Below are 24532 nucleotides of genomic sequence, written 5' to 3'. Positions count from 1 at the left end.
GCGGCGTTGAGCAGAAGCAGGTGACAAAAAGAGGTGTCATCTCTGTGTCTCTGCATGGTTCAGAAGACGACTGGAAATACCAGAACGTTGGTGAGGATAAGGGGGTAACTAACAACAGCCGAAGGATCGAGGCGTAACCACCACAACACATTCTCCTTGCTCTCATCAATCACTTATCAAGGCTGTTGGATTGCTATTTTTACCTCTGCCTGCATTACCTGGCACTGCAGAACAGTGTGGGCAACAACTGTGGAAATTATATTTGATATAGATACAAGAACAATATGTAATGGGCATAATGTAAATAGTGTCAGGACCAACAAACCAACCCGAGGAACTCAAACTTTCATATGCACCAGATACATGTTAAATGAGTGAAATGCTGACATTTATATGAATAGTTTGACAAATTGGAAAATGTGCTCATGAACTCTGTAGTTCCAAGAGTTACATAAGAAGATCAAGACCAACTGTAACTATATACGGTTTAGCTGCAGTTATTGTTGTTTTGACAACAGGTTTAACCAAATGAAAAATAGGCTAAGTGTTCCAATTGTTTCCATCATTATGCTAAATAATGGCTTCCGGTTCTTGCTACACATTTATTGTACCCACATGTAAAGTGGTAGTAATCTTCTCATGTAACTCTTATCAACAAAGCAAATAAGTGTTTCCCAAAATGTCAACCTACTTCTTTAAGGGTGAACAACAACAGAATCTTTTTAAAAAAATATAGTTTCAATGTAAGATTACAGTTACCAAATACATCACCAGCTGTCTCTTTACAAAGAAAGTGCTGCGAGCTTCATTCGTGTTTGCTCATTTTTCCATATCTTTATTTTCATTGACACTATCAGACATCTACAGTTAAAACACATTTGGCAAAATACAATGATTTGGCAAAAAACTCTGACTCACTGATTATTTCAGTGACCTGGCAGAAAATGAGCATTCCTGGAGAAATCTCCATGTTCAACCACACCTGACGATTTCAATTTAAGGTCTCCAGCAAAGTCAGTGCCAAGTCAGACAGCATCCACAGACATTCTGATTTACTTTCTGCTGCTGTGACACATTCACAGACTCAGACTGGGAGGGACAGAGAAACCACAGCTCCTCGTGTTTATTCTTGTGCAAAACAGAGAAAGAATGGAGAGAGGATGAAGGAGAAAGACACCATAAAAATCTTTTGTTCCTTTTGTTCTTTAAAGTGACCAGCCACACTGAACTAGGAAGCTTTTTTTTCTATATATAAGTTTGGACTGTATGAAACCATGAGTGACAGTTTCATATTTAACCTGTTGGACAGCCAAGGTTTTGAATGACAGTTTCTGAACTTACAATAGCTCCATCTAAGACAGCCACCAGCACAATGAGTCATGAATAAAAGTGCTATCTCTCTGCTGTCTTTTTGCTTAGCTTTTTCAGGTGGGTCATGCCAACATTTTTACCCCCTATAAAAAGACTTATTCATTGTAAAATTGTCCACCAGACACCACTAAAATCATAGTCTCCAGTGCTGGTTAAGGGTCTCTCTCCTTTAGTCTTGATTCACAACCTCTTGAAGCACCAACATTACTTACAGTACAGGTACAGTGACACCACATTCACTGCCCAACAACATTTGCATGTTATAATGAGATTACAAATATATACAATGCTTTTAAATTTTTTTTTTCCATATATGCAAAAAACAGTGTGCAAACACTGCCGGAGCTCCTTCAAGACTGGTGCACATACAGGAATGATCCATGTTAGTGGACTGGTTTGCTCTAGATGAGGAATCAGTTTAGAACAAGGTTTATGTACTGTACAGGTTTCTCTATGGAATTTGAGACCACTTTCCATAATAAAAATAACTGACTTCATTCTAATTTACATCATGGTCCCTTTGACAGTGAAGAAATATCAACATGATACTAATCTGAAAAATGTTCAAGTGTTTTGTCCAAGAAGCCACCGGCTCAATTTGCATAAAATGTTGGTTTTTCACAGTACCTTCTGTAAAAACCTCACCATTATGTCAAATAGCTGCTGAGTGCTGTTGAGATGCATTGTACAATGGAATAGCTGTTGACATTAAAAAGTGATGTGATATCTACAGGTGATGAGTTGTCGTTTGTAGTGTGATCTCGAGTGGTGTAGTGCTGTAAACAGCAGTGTAGAAAAATAAAAATAAAAATGCATAAAAAACCTTTCACGTGCAACCTCTGACTCACCAAACAACACTGTGGTGTGATGATTCAAAGACAGAAACACGGTGCATCAAGCACATCTGACATCTTTCACATTTTTCTTAACAGGTCCCAAACGTGGGCTGATCTCGCCTTATCTCGCTTGATCCTAATCCTCACTCATGTTCACCATATGGTAACATCTGCTTGAAATATTTGAAAATATTAGTGTAAATATTTAAGTTCACATTGTGGGATGAGAGTACAATGCACACTGAAAACTAGCTACTAAAAGGATTCATTTATACCTAAATTTTGTGCTCTTTCTCGTGACTATATTCAGCTAAAAATTATAGATTTGTGTAGATGAAATTAGAATGCAACATAATGAGGTGTGTGGGAGTTTCATATTGCAGTAAAATGGCTCTGTACTGCACTATCATCATCATCCACAAAGAGTCCAACTGCGCTGTGACAGATTACATGTGACAATGAACAATTCACAATGATTTAAATAGTAACCTCCCTCTCACAGAGCGGAGTCACATCTGCTGTCGAAGACTACCGGGGCAATGATCACCATATGCCATCTACAACCACATAATAAGATGACCATCTGTCTTCCTGTACAAATGTAAAGATAGGTAACAGCTGAATTAGCAGTGCAAATGCAAACCTACAAAAATATGGAAGTGACAGCTACATAATTCCAAAAATACACGATATGTACATGACACAATTGAACTACTTTCACATTTGAGTTCAGTAAACACTGCATAGGTGACTGCATCACTAGCACAAATGACATTGTTTTTATCATATAATGCCTCACTTGAATAAATATTACATAAATATTTTCAATTTTATGTTAGTCTCCTTCTGCAGCCAACACTGCTTCAATGCCCACTGTGCCACTTCATTAAAAGGTGGTATTTGAAAAGGAAAGATCAACTTTGCATCATGATTGATATCTGTTATACAGGTAACATTTAAATGTTTTAATTTAAACCTTTAAACAAATAATGATTTTTTTTTTTTTAAATAGCAGCAAATGTGGCCATGTTAAGCAAATCAAGGGTTGGAAAAAACAGTGCAGTTGTAAAAAATAATGAATGAATAATGCAAAAGGCAAAGTAAGGCTCATCAGTTAGATTGTTAATAACAGAAAACGAGATGGACGTCTCACTGGGCCACTGAACCAATAAAAACACAGCTCTGGTGAGAACAGCAATGACCCTTCCCTTCAGCCAAAGGACAAAAATCTTAAAGCGCTGCTTTCCCCAACCAACAAAATACACACTGTATAGTACTTCAAAGCACTATCCACCCCAGTACCACTTATCAAGGTTATTGAATGCCTTGTACTCCTTATGCCTACGCAGGTAATCACAAGCCAGGCATGTGTGCTCTGCCCAGAAATAGGCTTTCTTTACTTTAAAGTGCCGCCGCCACTCAAAGTACCTCAGGTACATTTCCTCGTTCTTGTCCAGGAGCAGCAGATAATCAGCCAGCTCCTTGGGCGAGGTGAAGTCGTCCACATGGATGAAGGCGTCTCCCTGGATAAAGTTCTCATAGTTCTGCCTGGGTGGGCCAAGAACCACTGGCACTGTCCCTACAGAGAGTGGGTTGTACAGTTTCTCAGTGATGTAGTCCTTGTGGATGGAGTTCTCAAAAGCCAGGTAGAATTTACAGCTGGCAATGGTGGGGAAGTAGTCTTGATCAGAGATGTACTCCCCAAAGGCTTGTCCATATGCATGAACCTCAATGTGTTTGTACAGTTCATTGTAGTATTTCACCCGCACGTGGTCCTGGTTCCAGTTACTCACAATCCAGCAGATCAGCTTGTTTTTGCTGGGTGGAACAAAGTCATCTTCGCCCTCCGCTGCTACGATGGACCCATAAGGCACTTCAATATCAGCATCCTGACGGTAATTGAGAGTCAGATTGAATAGGTTCTCGATCCCGGGCAGCTGGGATGAGTGTGATGGCGACTCCAAGTTCATCCATACCCACTTCTGAAAGGATGGTCGCTGGAGCGGCGGCAGATTAGACAGGTCGGTGAAGATGTCTCGGTGATGGATGATAACCCCATCCGACTTATTGTAGAGGTTCCTGTCTGCTGTGATGAAACAGCCCTCAATGTTGAAGAGAGAGCTGCAGACGCTCAGGTCATAGGTTTGTCCAAAAGGCCAGAGCCAGATCAGAACAGTGGTTATGTTTTTGTCGCTCTTGGTGGAGAAGAGGTTTTTGACCCGGTCTGTGGATACTGTTGACTCTACAGGACCTGATAACCAGCTGGTGGACGGTTTAAAATACATCAAAAACAGAGTCACAAAGCATCCCAGTATGAAAGTGCCAAGCAGAAGGGGTCGTAAGATTCTGTGAAAAGCTGCAGATGGCATACTCTGTCCTGAAATGTTCAAACGAACAAAAAGAAAAAAAGAAATAGAAAAAGCCAGAATAAAGTCACGATCAACAGGATATGACTAATAATATAATTATATAAAGGTCTTGTACATTACCACCATGTGTTTATAATGCCTACTATACTGGATCATTAACTCGGAACATCATTTAAATTAAATACAGTTGGTTTATGAATATCTACACGTGAACACAGTGTTCCTAATTCTTGCTATAATCTATGAGTATACATCCTGCAACGTGTACAGCACCCACTTATTTTAGATCAACGCTCCTAAAGAAAAATCTCCTTAGCTACATTACAATACAAACCTGGTGGATTTGACTGAATGCTGAAATCCAAGTGAGAGTAGAGGCTGCGGGAATCGGAGGGAGCAGTTCCTACATCGGGCCAATGATGGGATCGATCTTCGTTGTGATTCAGTGCTCATAGAAAAATAACTGCAGGTCACAGCTAAGAGATGCCCCTTTTCTCCTAAGAGGAATAATAATGATCCTTAAAGATCTAAGGAAGTGTGTTTGATCTTGAATGTAGAGGTCTTCTTAATGATGGCTCCTTTATGTGAGCAGAGAGAAAAAAAATCAGAGAATCAATTACAGTAGGTCTAGGAGAAGGAAAAGAAGCAAACATCACTTCAGAAAACGCATGCATGCCTGCAGGCAGGCTGTAAATGACATCACAAATGGTATTGCAAAATGGCCAGTTAATCATTCATGTTGATGTGGGCTTGCAGCGATTATTCGTTTTTGGCATGCCCTATGTATTGTAAGAGGATGCTGCCATCTAAAGGCTGAGGTGAGCAGAAAGGCCCCCTGACTCTCCAGCTCTCTGGGGCTTAACATACAGTATCTGCATGCTGCATAAAGAGTCCATACAAACAGACTGAGACAGCAAGTGCAGAAATAAACCTTGAGTGATGATTATTTGATTCCAAGCACCACTGATTTAAATCAATAACACCAGCACAAACACTGCTTTTCTTCACTTCATCACTTTCACATATGCGCAGTGATATTGACCTTTGGTATGGCAGCGCCCCTTCAGCTTCTCCATTCATTCCAACATACAATAAGTCTGTTAGGTTCATAGAACCAGGGCAAGGTGAGTGTAATTTCTTTTAAAGGCTTACAGTATCAATACATGTAGACAAATCCTCTTGCACAGCTGAAACACTTTCTGGCAGCAGCAGTGATAAGCCCTTCGCTTTACAGAGGAGGCAGCCCATGTATACCTTCATTGGTGTCTAGATTCAGACAGGCTAAAGTGTACAATAGTGCAGAGATCAAAATCAGACCTATTAAATATGCAATTTGTGGTAAAAACTATAGTGTCTTCGTGGTGACAGAGCAGTCAGTGTGTAAATGTCCCCATCCCTGTAAATGAGATCAGAGTGCTGCTCAAGTGTCCATTCACAATCTAAATAACAAGCCATTTGTCTGATGCGTTGTGATGTATTTGGGACACGGACAGAGCATGCATGAGTGAGTATTCTGCAGCGAAGAATGACTGGAAATAGAAATTAGTGGAGAAAGAAAAAACGCAGCGTACAGATTTTCTAACATCAGTCACAAATACATCACACCTTTGATATGGTTTTAGTACCAGACAGGCTAAAGGTCAAAAGGAAGGCGCTCCTGTCCCGAGAAATGACATTTTTAAGCTTTTTACTTTGAATTATGTGTATTCTTCTGTCAGGAAGGCCACATCACTGGTTGTAAAAGGCCACTCCATCACAGGTGAGAGATCATTTCCAGCCACCGAGCACTGAAGGTCATTTTAAAACGCGATGCTATAGTGGAGCAACTGTTCAAAATTTCCTTTTCGACGTGACACTGCATTGAAGTTGGTGACAACATGAGATTCACTGGAATATTTAATGTGTTGCCCAACACAGCAGCCTTTTGCGCATCAAAAACGCGCAGAATATAAATAATAGCGTGGCTTATGGTGCTGAAAAAGACACAGTATGCGCAAACGCACACACAGCTAAGAGTGGAATCAAAGATTTGATACAAGTCGCATTCATAAGGTAAAAACGCATCCTTTATATTCCCCCTAAGTATAAACTGTCAAGTGCAATAAGGTTGTGGAAATGTTATATAAAATTAAACACCCTAAGGCCATCTGCAACGCACCGGTCAACCCATTTGCTGTCACATTTTTCTGATGAGATCATTTCTAATTAGCTGATTTGCTGTTAAAACCTGGAGCCGCTGCGCAACCATAGGGTACAGGATAAGAAAAAAACATAGCCATGCAATTCACTCACCATCTTGACGGGCGTGAGTCAAAGCAGACCTTTCTTCTCATTTTGTCAAGAAGTCCGTCCTCTTCTCAAAGACACCTTGCACCATACGGAAGATGAGGAATAAAATGCGTTTGGAATAAAAAATCGCGCCCGTCCGCCGTATGTGTAGATTTGGATCCGGATGAGCCCACATCCATCGTCTTGAGTCCGAAAAATGATGATACCTAACCACGGCAATGTGCACTGAATCGTCCCCACTGCTGCACACCGACGCAAAGAATGATGGCCGCGCACAATTTTGGCGGCTACCCCTTCAGCCTGCACACAGAATTCATGACTCCGTGTGTAAGAACGCCATGTATGCTTAGGGATGTGATGCGATGTTGAATAATTCCCTGCTGGCTGCCCATGCGCTGCCTTGCTCTGTTTGCCGTCAATGCAGCTGCAGGCTGTGGCGGAGCATCAGTGCTTGCGGGATGCTGAGGTTCCGCGTTAATAAATATCACACTATCATTTGTTTAAGGCTCTTATCTGAATAAACAGGCTTATCATTTCTGCAGCGAGTAACCACGTCACACGAAATAACCAAAACAATGGAAGGGTTATGTGGTAGGTTACATGGCTGCTGTTAGGTATTAGTCAGAGAGATATTGGTTAGGTACATGTTGTATTAGAAATGTCTTTAGTGTAGACAGGACGTTTAGCTCAGGCTGTTAAATGCTTACTCATTTCCAGGAGTTACTCCAGGTTGTTTATGTTCCAGGATAACTAGATAGAAAGTGGTTACTGTATGATATGTTCAGCCGTAATCTTCATCATAATATCTTCCTAGGCTTAATGTCCGGACATGTCCCTGAATGTCCTGTATGTTCTTAGATACACACCACATAATCAACACTCACACACATTGTTTCTCCATGTTTTGACTACTGCTACTGGCATATCAGGTGACGTCACGGCTTGACGTGCCTGTGTAGAATGGGGTTAGCCCAAACCAGATATAATGTACAGGCCTGTTGGGTTCAGGGTCTTTCATTCTTCATCTGCCTGCGCGCAGCATTGGAGGTGAAGGATACCTGGACGTGTAAAGTTAATTTTACCTGTGATCCTTTGAATAAACCAGCACGGTTTTTTGTATCCACTTGGACCGCCTCGTCTCTCTGAGTTTCACTGGTTAAGAGTAACTGGGAAATATCTTTCACTGCCTAATGGTGATATAGCAGGTAACCTGAGTCAGCTATGACCACAGTTACAGATGGCAGAACAGCACAGCCACTAACTAATTTAAACAACCTGGAGTAACTCCTGGAAATGTGTAAGCATTTAACAGCCTGAGCTAGACATCCTGTCTACACTAAAGACATTTCTAATACAACAAGTACCTAACCAATATCTATCTGACTAAAAAATACCTAACATGTGAAAAACCACTGAAGTGTCTCCTAAGTTAAGCTTATAATTCTGCCACTCTAAGTGGTACTCTGTATCTTATTCAAACAAATAACAGGACATAAAAAATGTAGGTGCTGAACCAACAACAACCCAAAGGCAAAAAGCAAGAAATTAAAAAGCCTGCACACTGTGTCAAGCTCCCAACAACCCAGTTCAACAGCAGCGATGTTTATGAAACGTTGCCATTCTGTATTTTAACCTCAGAGACAAGAAACGAAACTGGTCCTTCTTAAAATGAAAATATACACAGCAATGGGGTGCCAAAAATACAATCACAGGAGTAATGCGTTGTAAGTGACGCATGCATAGATGTTGCGCTGACACACCCATGACATGTGCAACCCTTGGAGTTGTCCTTCTGATGTTTCTCAAACATCTGAGTTGCAGTGATAGTGGCATTACTCATTCGGCAGAACTTGTAGTACACTGGAATTGTTTGCACTTTATTTTAAAATTGCATGGTAACTGCTAACCAGGAAGTAAAATATTCCAGGGATAAAAATAGTCCTGATTTTACTATGTAATTTCACTCAGCTGTATGTGTTTACCTGAACTGATGTCCTGTTACCTCTCTACTGTTTGCATCACTAGATTCATCTTAAGATTTGAAGTTGACATGCCTTTAAAATTCCAATATGTTGTGCTTTTTCTTGTAGTTGTTGGGTTCAGACTGAGCACTGGAAGCAGAGTGAGGCAACAGCTTTACCAGATTGCCTTGGTTACTTGTGTTTTCCCTTCCTTTCTAGGGAGCACTTTATTTATTTCGATTGAGGCTTAATATTATCACAGGTTACAGTAAGGAAAATGATGCAGACAAAAATAAAACATGCTGATTAGGTTATGAATCTGTGTAAACAAGACGTAATATGACATCAGATGAAATTAAAAACAATTTACCCAAGTGTAAAGAATAACATACACTACAGGCAAAGAAAGGTAATGAAGTAGTTCACTTGCCTGTGGTTTTGCAAGTCATTTGGTTTTTCTAACACAATTATTCATCATTGGCATTTTGTTGTGCAACTAGAACTTCATTTAGTTGTCATCTCATAAATAATAAAGATTCACTATGATTCTTAGACTACTCCTGCCACTTCCGTCTCTCGCCACCAAATATTGCAGCCCATTTGCGTGTTATCTCCAGGTAGATTGCAGGTTTGTTGGGCAAGTAGTCCAGATATGCAGTCTGGCCTGTTTTGGGAATTGCCATTTCAATCTGAGTCCCCTCGTGCCATTCATTAAAGGAGGTTATAGAGATAAAATCAGGCCTGGCTTCTAAAGCAGCAGTCAGCGAGGTTTCATAGTATCTGCCATTGATGCGGTTTCGAGTGTTTTGGAAGTTCCAGGGTCGAATACTTGTGTCAATATATCCTGGCCCCACGCTTGGGATGAATAACAAGTTGTTATCTTCGCAGAATGCTTTAATAGAGTCCCAGTTGCGCTGAGTGGACCCATAGGAGAACCCATTAGTAGCAAAGTAGGTATAGACACCATCAAATCCTGCTGTCACAATGTCCCTCTTATGTTTCTCTTCCACCAGCAGGGCGATGAAGATGGCGTCATACGGGGTATCCCTGATGCTATTACTCTCTGTGTGTTTTAGCAGCTTGGCCCACTGCTCCAAGTTCATCAGATATGAGTCATACACATAGAAGAGTGGAAGCAGCTTGCCAGTGTTTGTCTGGTACCTGAAGAAAGCAGGGTGGCTTCCGTATCTGAAGAGAAGAGTTATCAGGTAAAGAACAAAAGAAAATGTCAACTACAAACATTATAATAACTGACTGATAAACAAAGTGTGACAAACTGATTCCCAAACAAAGTGTAGGATCATGGAATTGACCTCAGTGAAGGAACAGCATTACTTACTTCTCAATGATAAACTTAACATTAGAGAACATGGTGGCTTCATCTCTTCCTCTGTATGGTTCAATGTGAAAAGCTACCTGTAATCACAGAAATGATGCTACATAATGAGATGAACATGAAAATTTCATCATATTTGATATTTTAAGGAACTCTGTAGATCAAGCCTATAGTCTGCTGCTAATGCGAATTGAGTCCGCTACTATCTAAACACAGACCTTAATTTGGTATTTATGTGCCACTTCCAGCAGTAAAGGTACAATGTCATCCACTGGCTCACCGTTGTCATCCTTCAAATTAGGGGGATACCAGGAAACAGCAATGACACCTGAGATTAGACACAGTTACAGGTCAGACATAAACCTGAATAAAAGAAGAGAAAATGGTTCATAAACATAAACTTGATATTAATATGTCAAAGTAGTGATTACCTGTGTTAAATCATATATTTTTGTCTATAAATTTCTGTAAAGTGTCCAAAAAAATACAACATATACCAAAAAGCAGTTTGAATTATTGATTAGCTCCTAAGTGAAATTCAGGTAGAACTCTGTCTCACCAATAGCTGCTGTACGTAGCTGCTGCATATGAGCTTCTATAATGGAGGGGTCCTTGGAACTGTAAGCCCCTAAAAGGGGGTAGAAATTGGACCCAATGTCATCAGGTGGGCTGTGTCTCCCTTGTGGATACCCCTGAGCCACTTTAGAGTCCCAGTGTGGCAACTGCAGGTGGTCCCAGTGAATATATTTCCCATCAAACTTGGGGTTCCCATACCATACATAGTAGAAGGCATGGAGGTAGTAGTTTGGAGGAGGAAACTTCTTCAGTGTAGCTTCCAGTTCTGCATCTTTGTCTGATTTAAAAGAATCATTAATTTTGATCTTGTCAGGTTTATCGTTGTTTTGCCTCTGGATCAGAATGTCCTTCTTTCTGTCCAGAATCAGTCCAACAGCTACAGGGCCGCTGGCCGGAGAGTCATCTGGTGTCAGTGCCTTCAAGACCACTATTATGATGAGTACAAGCAACACCAAAGCAATTAATGTGATGCAAGATTTGCGCCTAAACCTTGCCATTCTTCAGTCTGGGCTTGAAGCTTTCCCTGGTTCATTACTGAGACAGCTGTGAGGGAATGTTTTCAAATAGGATGCCAATGAATCTCAGTCAGTGTATTTTTTTAATTCAGCCTGCAGGGATGAAGAAAGTAGGATTGTTAAGTGTGTAACAAAAGAACCTCAAAACATTTTCTGCCAATCAAATAACTGATTAATCAACAAATAATTTCTGCTCAAAAGTGCTGGTTGGATTTTAAATGCCTAGAGAAATAATGAAATCCCTATGTACAGAGGGGGTCAGTAGGGGTCCAACAACTCATTGCCTTGGGGCCCCTTAGGATGTTAATCCGGCCATGACAAAGACAGCTTCAAACTGTACAGAAGTCATGTCAAAAATACAAATAAATATATAAATAAAAGTCAGTTACAGCATGCTCGCTATGCTTTACCGCATATACAGTTGGTCTACTGCATTTCTGCAATTCCTAAAGATATAATTAAAAACCTAACAACATTACCTGCACTGATGAACTTTAGACTTGTCAACAGCAGCCAAGCAAAACAAGAATGCCACAGTTAAGATAGCTTTATTGTCCGAAAGACAAACACTCTGGTTTCTCCCGCAAACTATGTCTACTTAAATAGAGACTAATGCCTGGCATTAAACACAACCCGTTAAATTGTTCGAATGACTTCATAAATTACATTCGCCGCATACGATGCAGAGAATGGAACACAAACTGCACTTCTGGTTCAGGAGCGTGCACCAGAAAACGTCATAGATCTGTAAACACTTCAACTGCGAATGAGCAGGGACTGTGGCCTATCCATGATGTATATGAAGCTAATGTCACGCGCTGCTTCCTGTTCTTCTTCTTCTTCTTTCTATTTAATGGTAGCATCCAACGTTGAGGTGCATTTCCGCTACATACCATCCTGGAGCATAGTGCTGGAGTGTGTAACAGAGTTATTGATCCCCGTGCTCCGCATCCTGCTCAGTCGACGGCAGTCAAACAAACAAAAAAATAAATAGATAAGAGTTACAGATGGCGCCCCCATCGGTTTTGGAAGATAAAATACACAAAACATCCCTGAAATAAATATCTAAGGATTGTCTTACAGTGTTTGCTAAATCGAAAACTGGTCAACAAACTCCAGTATTTCCACCAACAAGCACATTACACGCAAGTGAAGCGGCTTACAAATAGAAATTTACAACAGATACTGAAAAAATTGTATTTAACTGGTAATGAAGTTACTTTTTGTTTCATGAACTTTAAAAACTTTATTTTACTGCACATATGAGTAACTTACTGCATGTATAAACTGAATAATGGGCACATTTTACCTTTGCAGGCGACCTCGCCTCTTGCCCAGTGTCGGCTGAGACAGGCTCCAGCTCCCTCTTTATCAAGATGTGGTGTTTGTTTCTCATTGTGTTATGTTGTTTGTTCTCCATTGCTGCTGAAACACTGAAATTTCCCCATTGAGGGATCAATAAAGTACCTACCTACCTCCCCAGGAATTAGCGATATAGATAATGGATGGATGGATAACAGTAAAGACATACACTCATGCAAAGATAAGAAAAACAGGTAACAAAAATGTTGTTTTCCATCCATTTTATTGAATTTATACTTTCCAACAAACTCGTACAAATTGCAAAACAGCTTTTGGTAACACATCGTTGTCGTATCATTATTAGGAAATAAATTAAGTGAATATAAAGTAAACAATTATGAATTGAGAACACATAACTACAAAAGAAAGATGAATACTGCAAAGAGCAAAAACTAAAAGAAGAAGAAAGAGGCAACTGTTTTCCACAAAAGTCAACTGCATCTTATTTGCAGCAGAGTGAAGCTGAAGTGTTAATCAGGCTAATTGCTGGTCAGTAAGACAGAAACATTTTATACTTGCAATGCAAAGAAAAGCCCATCTTCAGCTATCTAGTTAGAATTTTTCATTACATTTGTGCTACTTTGCACTGTACTATATTATCTGTACACCAGGTGGCATCAACATCACACAGCAAAACCACCTGGTCCTTCCACCCACTCCTGACTCCACCAGTTTTCATGTTGTGTGTCTGAATAGACTGGATGACATAAAAGAAGGACGGCTAGCATTTCACAGCAAAGACTCCAAAAGCAATCCTATTAATTTTATTTGTCTGCTGTACGCTCAATAAACACAGTACTAAACTAATCAAATACTGTGGAGCATTTTAGCGACTTCCTTTGCATTTATTTTTACTAATTGGTCTTTTTTTTTTAAAACTGCAAATCAAGACACTGACAGGGCTGTTCCACATTTCTTATCCTAACTTGCCCCTTCATATAAAGGCTCAGATTAGTAAAGCACAATTCTGTAAGCACTCTTAGTACATCATTTAACACTGATCATAAGTGTCTCATACTATTCAAAATCTTTTGGCTGGAATAAAATTTTCATGAGCATAAACCCTAAATAATATTTCAACCTAAATCAAGAGAATTCTTTAGAATTCAAGAGATTAGTTTGTTGCCATCAAGATAATTTCCCCATAAGAATTCAGACTCAGGAAAATGTCAATACCAGCTCTGTGTGAGAAGCAGTGTGTTTTTATGTGGGTGTGGAGTCGAGGAACAGGGAAGCAGAACAGAGTGGAGGAATCGATGCCCAGAGGGCGTTGTGTTAGCGGGTAGAGCGTGTCCAGTGCCAGCAGCATCAATTTAGCCTCTATATTTCATTCAAGCTGGTCTCCTCACATTCATGGCCACTCATGGGGAGGTGCACTTTTTCAGTAGTTAAATATATAAAATGTGCTTGTGCAAAACAACCGCAAAGTGCACTGCACATGCTATATTGGGTTTAAATTGTTAAACTCAAATATGAGAGATGTTATTTGTATCTACGGATTTAGCATTGCACAGAAAATCTCAGTCTTATTTAAATACACTGGAAGGATTCCCTCTGCTTTTTGAGAGGTCAAGGCAAATCAATGTTCAACCAATGTTAAGTGTTAGTTAAACTGAACAAGAATCTCTCTAACCTTGCCCCTCTACACAGAGAAGGCATTTTCTTGCACAACACAGAACTTCAGGAAACCTTTATTAATAGCACTGGAGGTAAAACCACCAAAAAGATTATTTGTTAATAATACAAAAAATACCAATAAACAGGCAAAAAAAAACAGATTGGTCACAGCAAGTTTATGTACACATACACATTAAGAAAAGAGCTGTCAGTGGAGTGGGGGAGGGCGTGGGTGAGTGGGGACGAAAGAGGAGATTTGGGCAATTAAATAAGCCCTGTATCTTCACTACATAGGGGAGTTACAGGGGTTGCCATGTTGGCAGACCAAGAATAGACAGGGTGATAAGGAAGGGGGGAGGCAACGCTGTACATTCACCTCTTTTTGGGGGCTTGGGTGGTGCGGGGTGGAGTTACAGGACGACCAGAATTTACACCACCATATTGGTACTTGGCCTTCTTCTCTGAGGGCTTTAGGATCTTTAAGACACAAGCATACATAGAGAGAAGATGGATATCTTTCTGAAACAGTGTGAAACATTAAAAAGCAATTAGCATAAATGCATGTGTCCCTGTTTTTTTGCACTACCTGGAAGGAGCACATGAGGGATTCATCAACGCTCATCATGCCGCCTGCATTGTCAAACTCCCCGCAGTAGTTGGGAGCAGAGAAAAGTGTGACCAGTTGGCGTTTGGCAAAGAACTCGTATCCATCCTCCACAACCTGTTTAGAGACATGTGACATTATTCTTCTGCCTACAGCAGGGGTTTTCAACCAGTGATCCATGGCCACCAGGGTGGTCTGCCAAGGCCTCGCAGATGGTCCCTGATCATGCATCCAATAATGCAGGTTTACTGTTGGAATTTTTTTTTATTTTAATTTTAACATTTCATTTTTAATTTCCATATATTAGTTATTGTTTGTGAAAAGTCAAGGTGAAGATCGGGAATAAAATAGTGCCCATTTGGTGTAGCCACCCCATAAAAGTGGTCCTTGGATTAACGTCTTAGTCATAATGGTGGTTCCAGGGTCATAGCTAGTTGAAAACCCCTGGCCTACAGCAATCAGTACCAAGAGGCCCATCTTCAGTTTCAGAATCACACTTTGCTATCATGGTTGAGTCTACAACATCACCTACACCTGCATCAAAAGACATGAAGCTATCATTACAGTGAAAGGCTAAACAATTCCCCAAAACCAAGCTAACCAGGTCCCTAAGAACAACAAAACTCCCACAAGATCAATTAGTTGCTATTTGCTTCCTATATGTATTTTTCATATCTAAGCACTCTACTTTCATTTGCTTCATAATTACCTGATGGGCCCTGCAGATGAGGTCCAGGTCATGCCGGTTAAGGAACTTGCTGACCACGTCGGCCCCAAAGGTAAAGGAGACCCCGCGGTCGTTCTCTCCCCAGCCTTGTACATCTTTATCTGGGTCTGACCACAACAGGTCACACAACAAGCCTGAGACGCATACATGAAAACAAGAGATAGTGACAAACACACAGGTCAAGAAAATTGTACAATCAGCCTTTTCTGTGAGAGCAACAACTCTCTGCAACACTGTACTGATGAAAATAAGGAGCTGCACATCATAAAGCACTTTTCAAACAAAAGTAACAGTTGTCTACTCAGACATGTATTCATCTGTAATTTTGATGGATTAACTTGTTTGTAGTGTCATTTTCATTGTATTGTTACAGGTAAATGTTTATCATTTGTAATATTTAATTAGGTTGGGACTACAGATGCAAATTAGCTGTTGAGCTAACCCCAGCACATGTACACTGATTGAGAGTGTTGATTAATGTGCACTGTCACTTATAAATAAATACACAAACAAACAAAGAGTAAAAGGGAGAGCACAGAGAGACAGCAGGGGGGAAGAATGTGCTCAAATCCAGGTGACTTTGCTGATATAACAGAAAATCGACTGGTATAACAGTTATTCACTCAGGAAGACAGAGGCTGTTAAAGGCATTTAAAAGGTAGATTTAAATTCTGTGGAGAAATCCAGCGCTCCTGCAAGTATGAACATGCACCTAAGTAGGTGAAGACTCACGCACGCAGTACCTGTATCAGGCACGTCTGTTGGTCTCATGATCCTGCGAATCTGCTCCATTGACTGCAAATCAGGTGATAGTCCTGAAAAGGAAAAGAAACAGGTTACTTCTGGATAATGAGTCAACGCCAATATTTTTTCAAACAAGACCCAAGATAAAATTTAGGATAAAGGAAGGAAATGAGTGCCAACATTAACTCCCTCACCTCCATGGCAGCAGAAGATCTTCTCATCAATAATAGCAGCAATGGGGAGGCAGTTAAAACAGTCAGTGAAGGTCTTCCACAACTTAATGTTGAACCTGCGCTTACCTGTTGGCGCACATAAACACACATCATTAGACCTTGCTTACATACAGCATCAGTGTTTGTGTACATTTGAGCAGGAGGAGTCTATAATTACACTCATCGTAGAACCCATAGATGCGGTTGATGGAAGCACACTCATGGTTGCCCCTGAGCAGGAAAAAGTTCTCTGGGTATTTGATCTTGTAGGCCAGCAGAAGGCAGATGGTTTCCAGGGACTGTTTCCCTCTGTCCACATAGTCGCCCAGGAACAAGTAGTTTGCCTCTGGAGGGAAGCCCCCATATTCAAACAGCCTCAGTAGATCTGTGTACTGCCCATGGATATCACCTAAAAAGGGAGTGAGAAGCAAGGTGTTAATTCAACCATTTACTGTAAGTGCAGTCATAAGGACAGAAAGAAGGAGCTCTACTTAGAGAGGAAAGTGAGAAACAGAGCATCATCGAAGAAACTGCGGGAGTTCACACAAAAGCAAATACTGTTAGTTTATCTATTTCAAAACCACATATTCACACACACACACAATTATAGACACACCACATCCTATCTCTCTAATATGACTGCAGTTATGCTTTACTGGGCCTGCAGCAGCAAACCCAAGGACAAGACACACAAAATGAGCCACCAGATCAATGCCATGACTCATGGGAAATGAGCTAGAAAGAAAGAACACGGACGATCCAGGTTAATCACAAAAATAAAGGAAGTGATGAACTGGACGCCCTCTCACCAATGCAATGGCTCTCTGCAGGGGAGCCCCACTTCATCACCTAACCAAGACCTGCTTCCTTTTATATCCCCTTGCACCAACTTAAGAGCTGCTGTAATTTGGGCTACGTGCTACAGGACTGCAGAGAGCCTCACCGGGACAACTAGGGCAATAATAACAGACTTTATTGTGACCAAAGTGGAAAGCAAATTCATGTGTTAGTCTTTTTATGGTAATGCTTCATTACAAGATTGCACCAAATACAAAACAGACCTCGTTAAACTGTGCAGCTGTCTGGCCCTGAGATTAAAATGACCAACAAAAAGTGCAACTTTATACTGAAGTCATAAGAGTGGATAGCATGTTTTTATTCTCTATTTCATGGTGTCCATCAGTGATCTAGGCACCAAAACGCAAACCACGACTGGCACCCAGACTCTATACTACAGGCCTATGCTTATTTTTGCCCATGTCTTAGGATGGCATGCAAAAGTACATTTTTCCATGCAGATGCATGATTAAAGGAACAGTTCAGCAAGTTTGAAGTCTAGCTCTGTCTTATACTCAGTGCCTGTCTTGTGCTTCGCCAGCTGGTTTGTGTTTCACCATCAATCATTTTCTTTGCCCTGTACATGCGGCCCTAGCTTGCCATCTACAGTTTTGATACAAGTACTACTAATAGTAAAATCTTCACAACTTTGCATTAATAATACAATATTATGGTTTGATGGAAACGGTTTTCCATTATTAAAGTGCTCCAGCAACATAATCCAGGCCATGAACTGACAGTATAAAATCATAAAGCCTAGTTAGACCTTTTCTTGTGCTATTATGTTAGTTGCTTTTTTCAAACCATATTGTGAGTGTTACATTCTCAAAGGTGATGGCAGGTGGAAATTAGGATCCCATGTGGAATGAGTCTCTTTCCAAAACAAGAATTATGTTTCTTTAACATTTCAGCTTTACAGTACTATTACTGCACTTCTCTTTGTGTAACAATTAACATTATTTTAATGTTATTCTGCCACAAGTGAAAATTCTGTCATGCCCACAGTATTTTATCTGTGGTCACTTTGAGTTGCCATTGTGCTAATGTCACTAAAGCTGGGAACAGACCTGAGCCCTGCTGTTCCTACAAAAAAATATGAAAACACTGACTTTAAAAAACAGGTTTTTTTTTTTTTTTTTGGTCTTGACTGTCAAAAAATGAGCAACAGAGGAAATACACAGGACAGAGGACATCACACAGAATAGTAATTCTTACAAGTGCATGCACCAAAACAGAAATGGACTTTGATGCCATTTTCAGCATTTAGTGCTTTTTAATTCTCTCTCTCTCCCTCTAAATGCTTTAGCAGGCACGACTTCACTGGCTGTCTGGCAGAAAGGTACCACTTAGTTTTACACTATCAACTTCATACAAATTAGTCTAAGTTACTGCTGTGTGCATCAATTTGCAAGCTTCACCGACACCGGCTTTCTATTGGATAACGCCCCCGCCTGCCATCTTACAAGAAGTTGTAGGATGACAGTTAATTATTTACTCAGCACTGCCTCTGCAGTGTCAAAACACTCAGAGAATAGCAGCACAGAGATTTGGAGTTTAAAAAGCAAAGCCAAAGGTGGAAATCTAAAAAAGGAGACATCACCCAGAGCCAGAGACCAGTGCTATACATGAGCAAGACCTGCCTCAGAAATAACAATAAAACAAAACAAACAAAGCCATAACAGCTCCACGATATTAAAGGTGCACAGCAGTGCATGTTATGGCACCCATGTGTGGTACATAAATAGATCTCCATGACAAAATATAATAATAAATATTTATATCCACACTGCATTGCTTCTGAAAGAACAGGCTAATAGATAAACCAAATACTTAAACAATAAAACAATACCTACTCCTGCACAATGTAACGGTCTTTGTGTTAGTCAAGCACTGAGACAATGGTACTTAAGTAGTAAGGCTATTGTCAAATGAGCTGTTCCATGACCTTCTGCAGGCAGCTGGTTCAAAATCGGCCATATAAAACATCTGGTGTGAGGAACACCAAATAATAAAGCTCAGCACAATATTCTAAATGAAAACTACAAATCCAAAAATCCTCAGCAAACCCCACTTCATGGTAGATGTTCCTTTCAAAAGTGTGTTCAATTCAGCATCAAGTTTATGAATTGGAATTCATTTTATGTACTTGAAGAGCAGTCCATATACATCCAAGCTATGTAAAGCGTGCTGGCATGTTTTTGATTGATTCTGTAAAGTGAATGACATACTCGATTAAAGGGATTCACTGCTTGGTCCTTATAGTACTATGGTACTAAAACCTGTCATTACAGCCAGTGGGCTAAACACAAGTATTAAGTCTGGGATAGGAAGTTCAGCAACAGCAAGAAAGTAAACAGAGAGACAAAAACAAAATCCAACACAGAAACAAACACCACCAACTCATACTCATGCATATTTTAGTGTAATGTGCCAGGGTTTGGTTTACATGGACAAAAGCATTTCAGGCCTTTGAAAAGTCAGTTATTCTGATCACTGAAGTATCACAACACCACCTTCTATATATGTGTTCAGTTTGATAAGAAACATCAGATTAATGCTGTACTTCCCATTGTCACGTCATTTAAATACAATTACTGCCATCTGAGGTTGATACACATTAGGTTACATACATACATTAACAACTATAACACAAGGTAAATGTGTGTGTGGGAGGAAACTGGGATAAGGATGGCCAGAAATGAACTGTGTGTAGGCCTGAGCTTATAAAACATATGAGCTTGTGTACTGTATTTTCAAGGACTGACATATATTAAATGGTTCAGAGTTGTGTGCAGTTGCAGAGCTGCACTGGACGTAAGAGATAAAGTATGTGGGAGTGTGACGAGATGTACAGGAGCCAGCTAGAGATAGTGTTAGTGGTGTCTGTTTTGGATGTAAAGAAGGGGTTAACTTGTGAATGTGCACTTCTTTGCTCTACTTTGCTTTGTTTATATTATGCACGTAAGACAGTGATTCACATTCTGTGTTTATATTTGTACAATTCCACTGCATGTATCCTTCTTTAACATACAGTACACAGGGTAGCTGAGTCGAGAGAGAAACAGCAACTTAATAAATGACCTGGACAGAGGCAGGTTATCCAGTCTGGTTACATAATTAAACTCTGAGCTACACCAAAAATAAAATAAAATGAAATAAAAAATCTGGGCTGTGCTCAGCAGAGTGAGGCTTGCCACTGGTGCTGGTGGAGCTTTCTGCTTGAGCTGCATCTTAGAAATTAAGATTATGTTGTTGTTTGATATTTGTGAAGGGCTATAGGCAAATACTCAAGCTGGTTACAGTACTTTAATTAATTGCAGGATCACAGAAAAAGCAAATATTGAAAATGGTTACTGTACCTTGTGATCTGCTTATGAAAAGTGAATAGGTCTGCTTGATGTGTGCTTGCTTTTCATGTACAGTTTGTAGACATGGCCATTCTTTATCTAAACTACAGCCTGTCATTAGCATTCCTATGATTAATTACTCATTGCAGTGCAGTGTGTCAAGTCAAATAGTGGGGAAATACACAGCAGCACTGCACTAATTTTCACAAATCAGGTATTTGGCAGGCAGCTAGCGGTTGTGTAAATGACTGTTCTTTCTTTTTTAATTAAACGTTCAATTTCAGCTTATGCTTTCAATTTCCTGTGCCCTTAAACCTCTCACTTTAGAAGCGTCTTGCAAGAAATGTCACAGTAGAGTATGTTACAGAAGGTTACGAGAGAGTGCAAGCAAGATGAACAAGAAATCAAACAAATGACCTAACATACAGGTACAAATGTAAAATGCTAACCACAAATCTTCAGAGGCGCCTCAAGCTCCAGCAGGATGGGCTGGCTGAGGAAGATCTCCCTGGATTTGATGCAGAGGCCCCGCACCTCTGCCTCAGTCATCTGGACTATCTTCCCTGGGCGACAGCCCCGCACTGGAGAGGAGACAAAAGACATAGTCAGTGTTATCAATTTTTATATTCATTATAAGTGTTAATGCAGCAACAAAGGGAACAATACAGAGTTCACCAGAATGAGGCCATGATCAAATGAGATTTGTTCTAATAAGTAAAAAACACAGTTACAGTAGAACCACAAGCAATCTTAAAACCTGATCAGCTGTGGGTGTTATGATTGAAAGGAAGCTTATAGCTGATTAGTCTGAGCCATACTTAAGAAACCCATTGCAGACTATGAGAGCAGCTTGCATCTTTAGCAGTGGTGTGGGTTTATTGGCTGTGAAGTTGCACTCTTAGCTTAAACCTACTTTCTGACAGTCTTCCACAGCTCTAGGTGCAGATTTATCTTATAACAAATAGAGGAGACTTACAAATGCTGGCTACAGTCAACAGCTTAAACGGCCAGAGATATGAAAAGTGAGATTTTATATATAAGAATGCTTCCTTACTCAAAGGCCAGAATTTATGAGTTAAGTTTCACATAGTTTGAGAAATCAATATCTGAAATAGCTGATATTTGTACTTTTTCCCTGATTTGGACAGAGTGGTTAGTGCAGTCTCTGAAAGACGACAACTACACAAAAATGGACTAACCCTTGTACTGAGCATGGTGTGAATTTAATGAGTTAAACTTTGGTGCTTAGCCTGCTCGGGTTTAATAATAAACCTTCACTGTTCACATTTGTGCAAGCCTGCACTTCTAGAAGGGATTATGTGCTTAAGAACATTAAGAGGCAAAGGCTACAACAAGGCAATAACAAGGATTTTCCACTGTCATAAACCAAATCACTGTCTGTATGTGAAAAACTATGTGACTGTGCACGTGTCTGGACAAAGTAGAACATGCACTGACACTTGGCTTTTCCTCAAGACTGAATTTTCTGAGACAAAAAAATATACAGTAAGCTCTTATGTGATGTTGTGATGCTGAAGATTTTACAAACTATTATTTAAACTAACAGAAACTCAACATTCCTGATTGCATGACAGGTGTGTCAGAGAGAACAGCTTCGTGTAAAAAGCTCCGACACACTGCCTCACTTTGGCTGAATAGTTTATTAATTCCACAATGTTTCAGTCTGGATGACCTTCATCAGGTATGTCAGAAAACAATCTCATTCCACTTATATACACCATCAGTTACTCCCAATTTTCCAATCAGGGGAAGGGAGCGTTCAAATCAATGAATCGGAATCACTTTTGTTAACCACACCCATCTTCACCTTAAGTATCTAAATTGAGGTCACTTATCCACGTAACCCCTGTTCTCTCATAACACGAGTGAGTATCTCACCAGAACATAGTGAGACACCAAGACGAATGTTTAGAAGTGAACAATGAGATATTTTTTACAAAGTACAAATGCAAATTATGCAAGATACATGAAAAACAATATTATCAAAATTAGTCATGTGTAATCACTTTATTCTTGTGGAAAAAAACAAAACAAAAACAGACACCCTCGCCAACAAGATCACAACAAAACTGACCATAAATGCAACTTCTGTTAAAAAGATGAGCAACACAATCAACAAATAACTGCAGTCTGATCTGAGTGCCAAGAGAAACACAGTGTGTGGAGGATCGACGAGCTTTCTAGCTGAGAAAAATGACCAGCCACAAGTCACAGTCACTGGCTGTCAAATACCAATTACCACAAATCAACAAATGACTGATGACCACAACGGTGTTGCTTTACAAAGGTGATTTTGTTTTTACAATTGAGAGCTGAACAAGGGCGAGAAGTTGATTTCACACGGTGAAGAATTGATATTTAATTTTTCCTGTTTATCTACATTTGTAGCAATATTCATTTTATTTAAAATGAAACTGCAAGAAACACGAGGCAGTTGCAGTGTGACAGAATTTCGCAGTGATACTAAAAATAACAAATCTTCGCATTTCAAAACAGGGATAATGTCTCATTCCTCAAATTCAGATGGTGGTGGAAAGTATGCCAAGGACAACTGAAATTGTCTTAGAGGTCCAGTCTGACTGAAAGGATATTTCACAAGGGAGAAGGAAACTGCTCACCATCTCTAAAGCAGGTGAATGGCCAAGATAAAAGGATTTTTCCACACCCCTGTCTCTGGCAAACTAAAAATGTGGTCTCCACACACCAAGAAAATTACCTTTATTTGCCAAGAACAGGAGCAATAATGTGACTGTGAACACAGCAACAAAAAAATGACATACTTTAATGACATACTTTGTGGACAGATTTAGAGAAACACAAAGTATTTCTTGCACCTAATCTTATTTTGCAGTGCCCTTTCCTATTCACCTATACCAACATGAAATTAAAGCGTGTGCACCGTGGGCTCTGTGTGTATGAGTGCACTAAATCACAGCAACGTGCCCAGTAAAAGACACCAACTAACCCATAGTGTCTTAACCTTGAATGAATGCCTATTTCTACAGCTGAGTTAGATTTCAAATGATCGTCCTTTCAAATTGGCATTAACCATTAACGGCAACTATCAGCACCACGGATATGGAACACAAATTAACTGTGTCAAGGGCAGAGGTGTTGCTGAAAATCAGTATTAATGTCATAAAATTTACTTAGGCTACGTGATTTCTACAGCTGTTGGTGCCCGCACAAATGATTCCAAGTTTTATTTAATGTTACTATATTTTAATGGTGTTACGCACAGGACAAACGTCCCAGCCCCTCCTTCCCGACACATACCAGCCGTTCATAATTTGGCGAATAAATGAACGAGAATGCAGCCAAAATATAAGGAGGAAAGTTTAATTACAGGCAGACTAAAGATTATGACACGATCAAATTAGCTGTCAAGGGTAACGTATCTTAGCTACTGCTGCGAAAACTGAGAAATGTAGGCGTTCACTGCTGTGTTTATAAACACGGCCAGCTAGCAGCTAACGGTAACATTAGCCACAGCTAGCCGGGTATACACCATTTCCATTGGCAGACGTTAGCCCAACTAACTAACACTTTCCTGTGTTTTCTGAAGTAACCGCGGTAGTTACAGAATAAATCTGAGACCAGGTTTAATGAAAACACACACCCAGCCAGTTTAACTGTACAAACTGTATTAAAATTGTTCACCTTCCAGCAGCCGAGAGATAAGACTGTCCACGTTCAATTCACCCTCCGCCATCTTCAAACTGATGTTACACAGTGCTGCCCGATTACATTCGCCCTACAGACACCAGGAGGCGCTGTTGTGAAGAAAACGGGAACCGTAACGACACAC

The 24532-nt window shown here is 40.1% G+C and overlaps 3 protein-coding genes across 3 annotated transcripts; all 3 read right to left on the bottom strand.

Moving 5' to 3' along the window:
• Positions 1 to 816: 816 nt before the first annotated feature.
• On the bottom strand, positions 817 to 7435 carry fut9a (fucosyltransferase 9a). Its single transcript, XM_020614077.1, has 3 exons — positions 6869 to 7435; positions 4911 to 5154; positions 817 to 4584 (listed from the first exon to the last, which is right to left on the bottom strand). Exon 3 carries the CDS (start codon positions 4574 to 4576, stop codon positions 3494 to 3496), a length of 1083 nt encoding a protein of 360 aa, XP_020469733.1. The 5' UTR covers positions 4577 to 4584; positions 4911 to 5154; positions 6869 to 7435; the 3' UTR covers positions 817 to 3493.
• Positions 7436 to 9112: 1677 nt separating this feature from the next.
• manea (mannosidase, endo-alpha) lies at positions 9113 to 12166 on the bottom strand. Its single transcript, XM_020613970.1, has 5 exons — positions 11733 to 12166; positions 10722 to 11346; positions 10381 to 10490; positions 10166 to 10242; positions 9113 to 10014 (listed from the first exon to the last, which is right to left on the bottom strand). Exons 2-5 carry the CDS (start codon positions 11233 to 11235, stop codon positions 9381 to 9383), a joined length of 1335 nt encoding a protein of 444 aa, XP_020469626.1. The 5' UTR covers positions 11236 to 11346; positions 11733 to 12166; the 3' UTR covers positions 9113 to 9380.
• Positions 12167 to 13306: 1140 nt separating this feature from the next.
• Positions 13307 to 24507, bottom strand: ppp1cb (protein phosphatase 1, catalytic subunit, beta isozyme). The gene is made up of 8 exons (XM_020614034.1): positions 24385 to 24507; positions 21153 to 21284; positions 16698 to 16928; positions 16502 to 16606; positions 16307 to 16378; positions 15546 to 15697; positions 14819 to 14953; positions 13307 to 14709 (listed from the first exon to the last, which is right to left on the bottom strand). Exons 1-8 carry the CDS (start codon positions 24434 to 24436, stop codon positions 14605 to 14607), a joined length of 984 nt encoding a protein of 327 aa, XP_020469690.1. The 5' UTR covers positions 24437 to 24507; the 3' UTR covers positions 13307 to 14604.
• Positions 24508 to 24532: the final 25 nt, after the last annotated feature.

This window comes from Monopterus albus, unplaced genomic scaffold (genome assembly GCF_001952655.1).
Source record: "Monopterus albus unplaced genomic scaffold, M_albus_1.0 scaffold141.1, whole genome shotgun sequence".
In the NCBI taxonomy this organism is placed as follows: Eukaryota; Metazoa; Chordata; class Actinopteri; order Synbranchiformes; family Synbranchidae; genus Monopterus; species Monopterus albus.
Note: the sequence above shows the minus strand (reverse complement) of the source record. Positions and strands in the feature narration are given on the sequence as shown.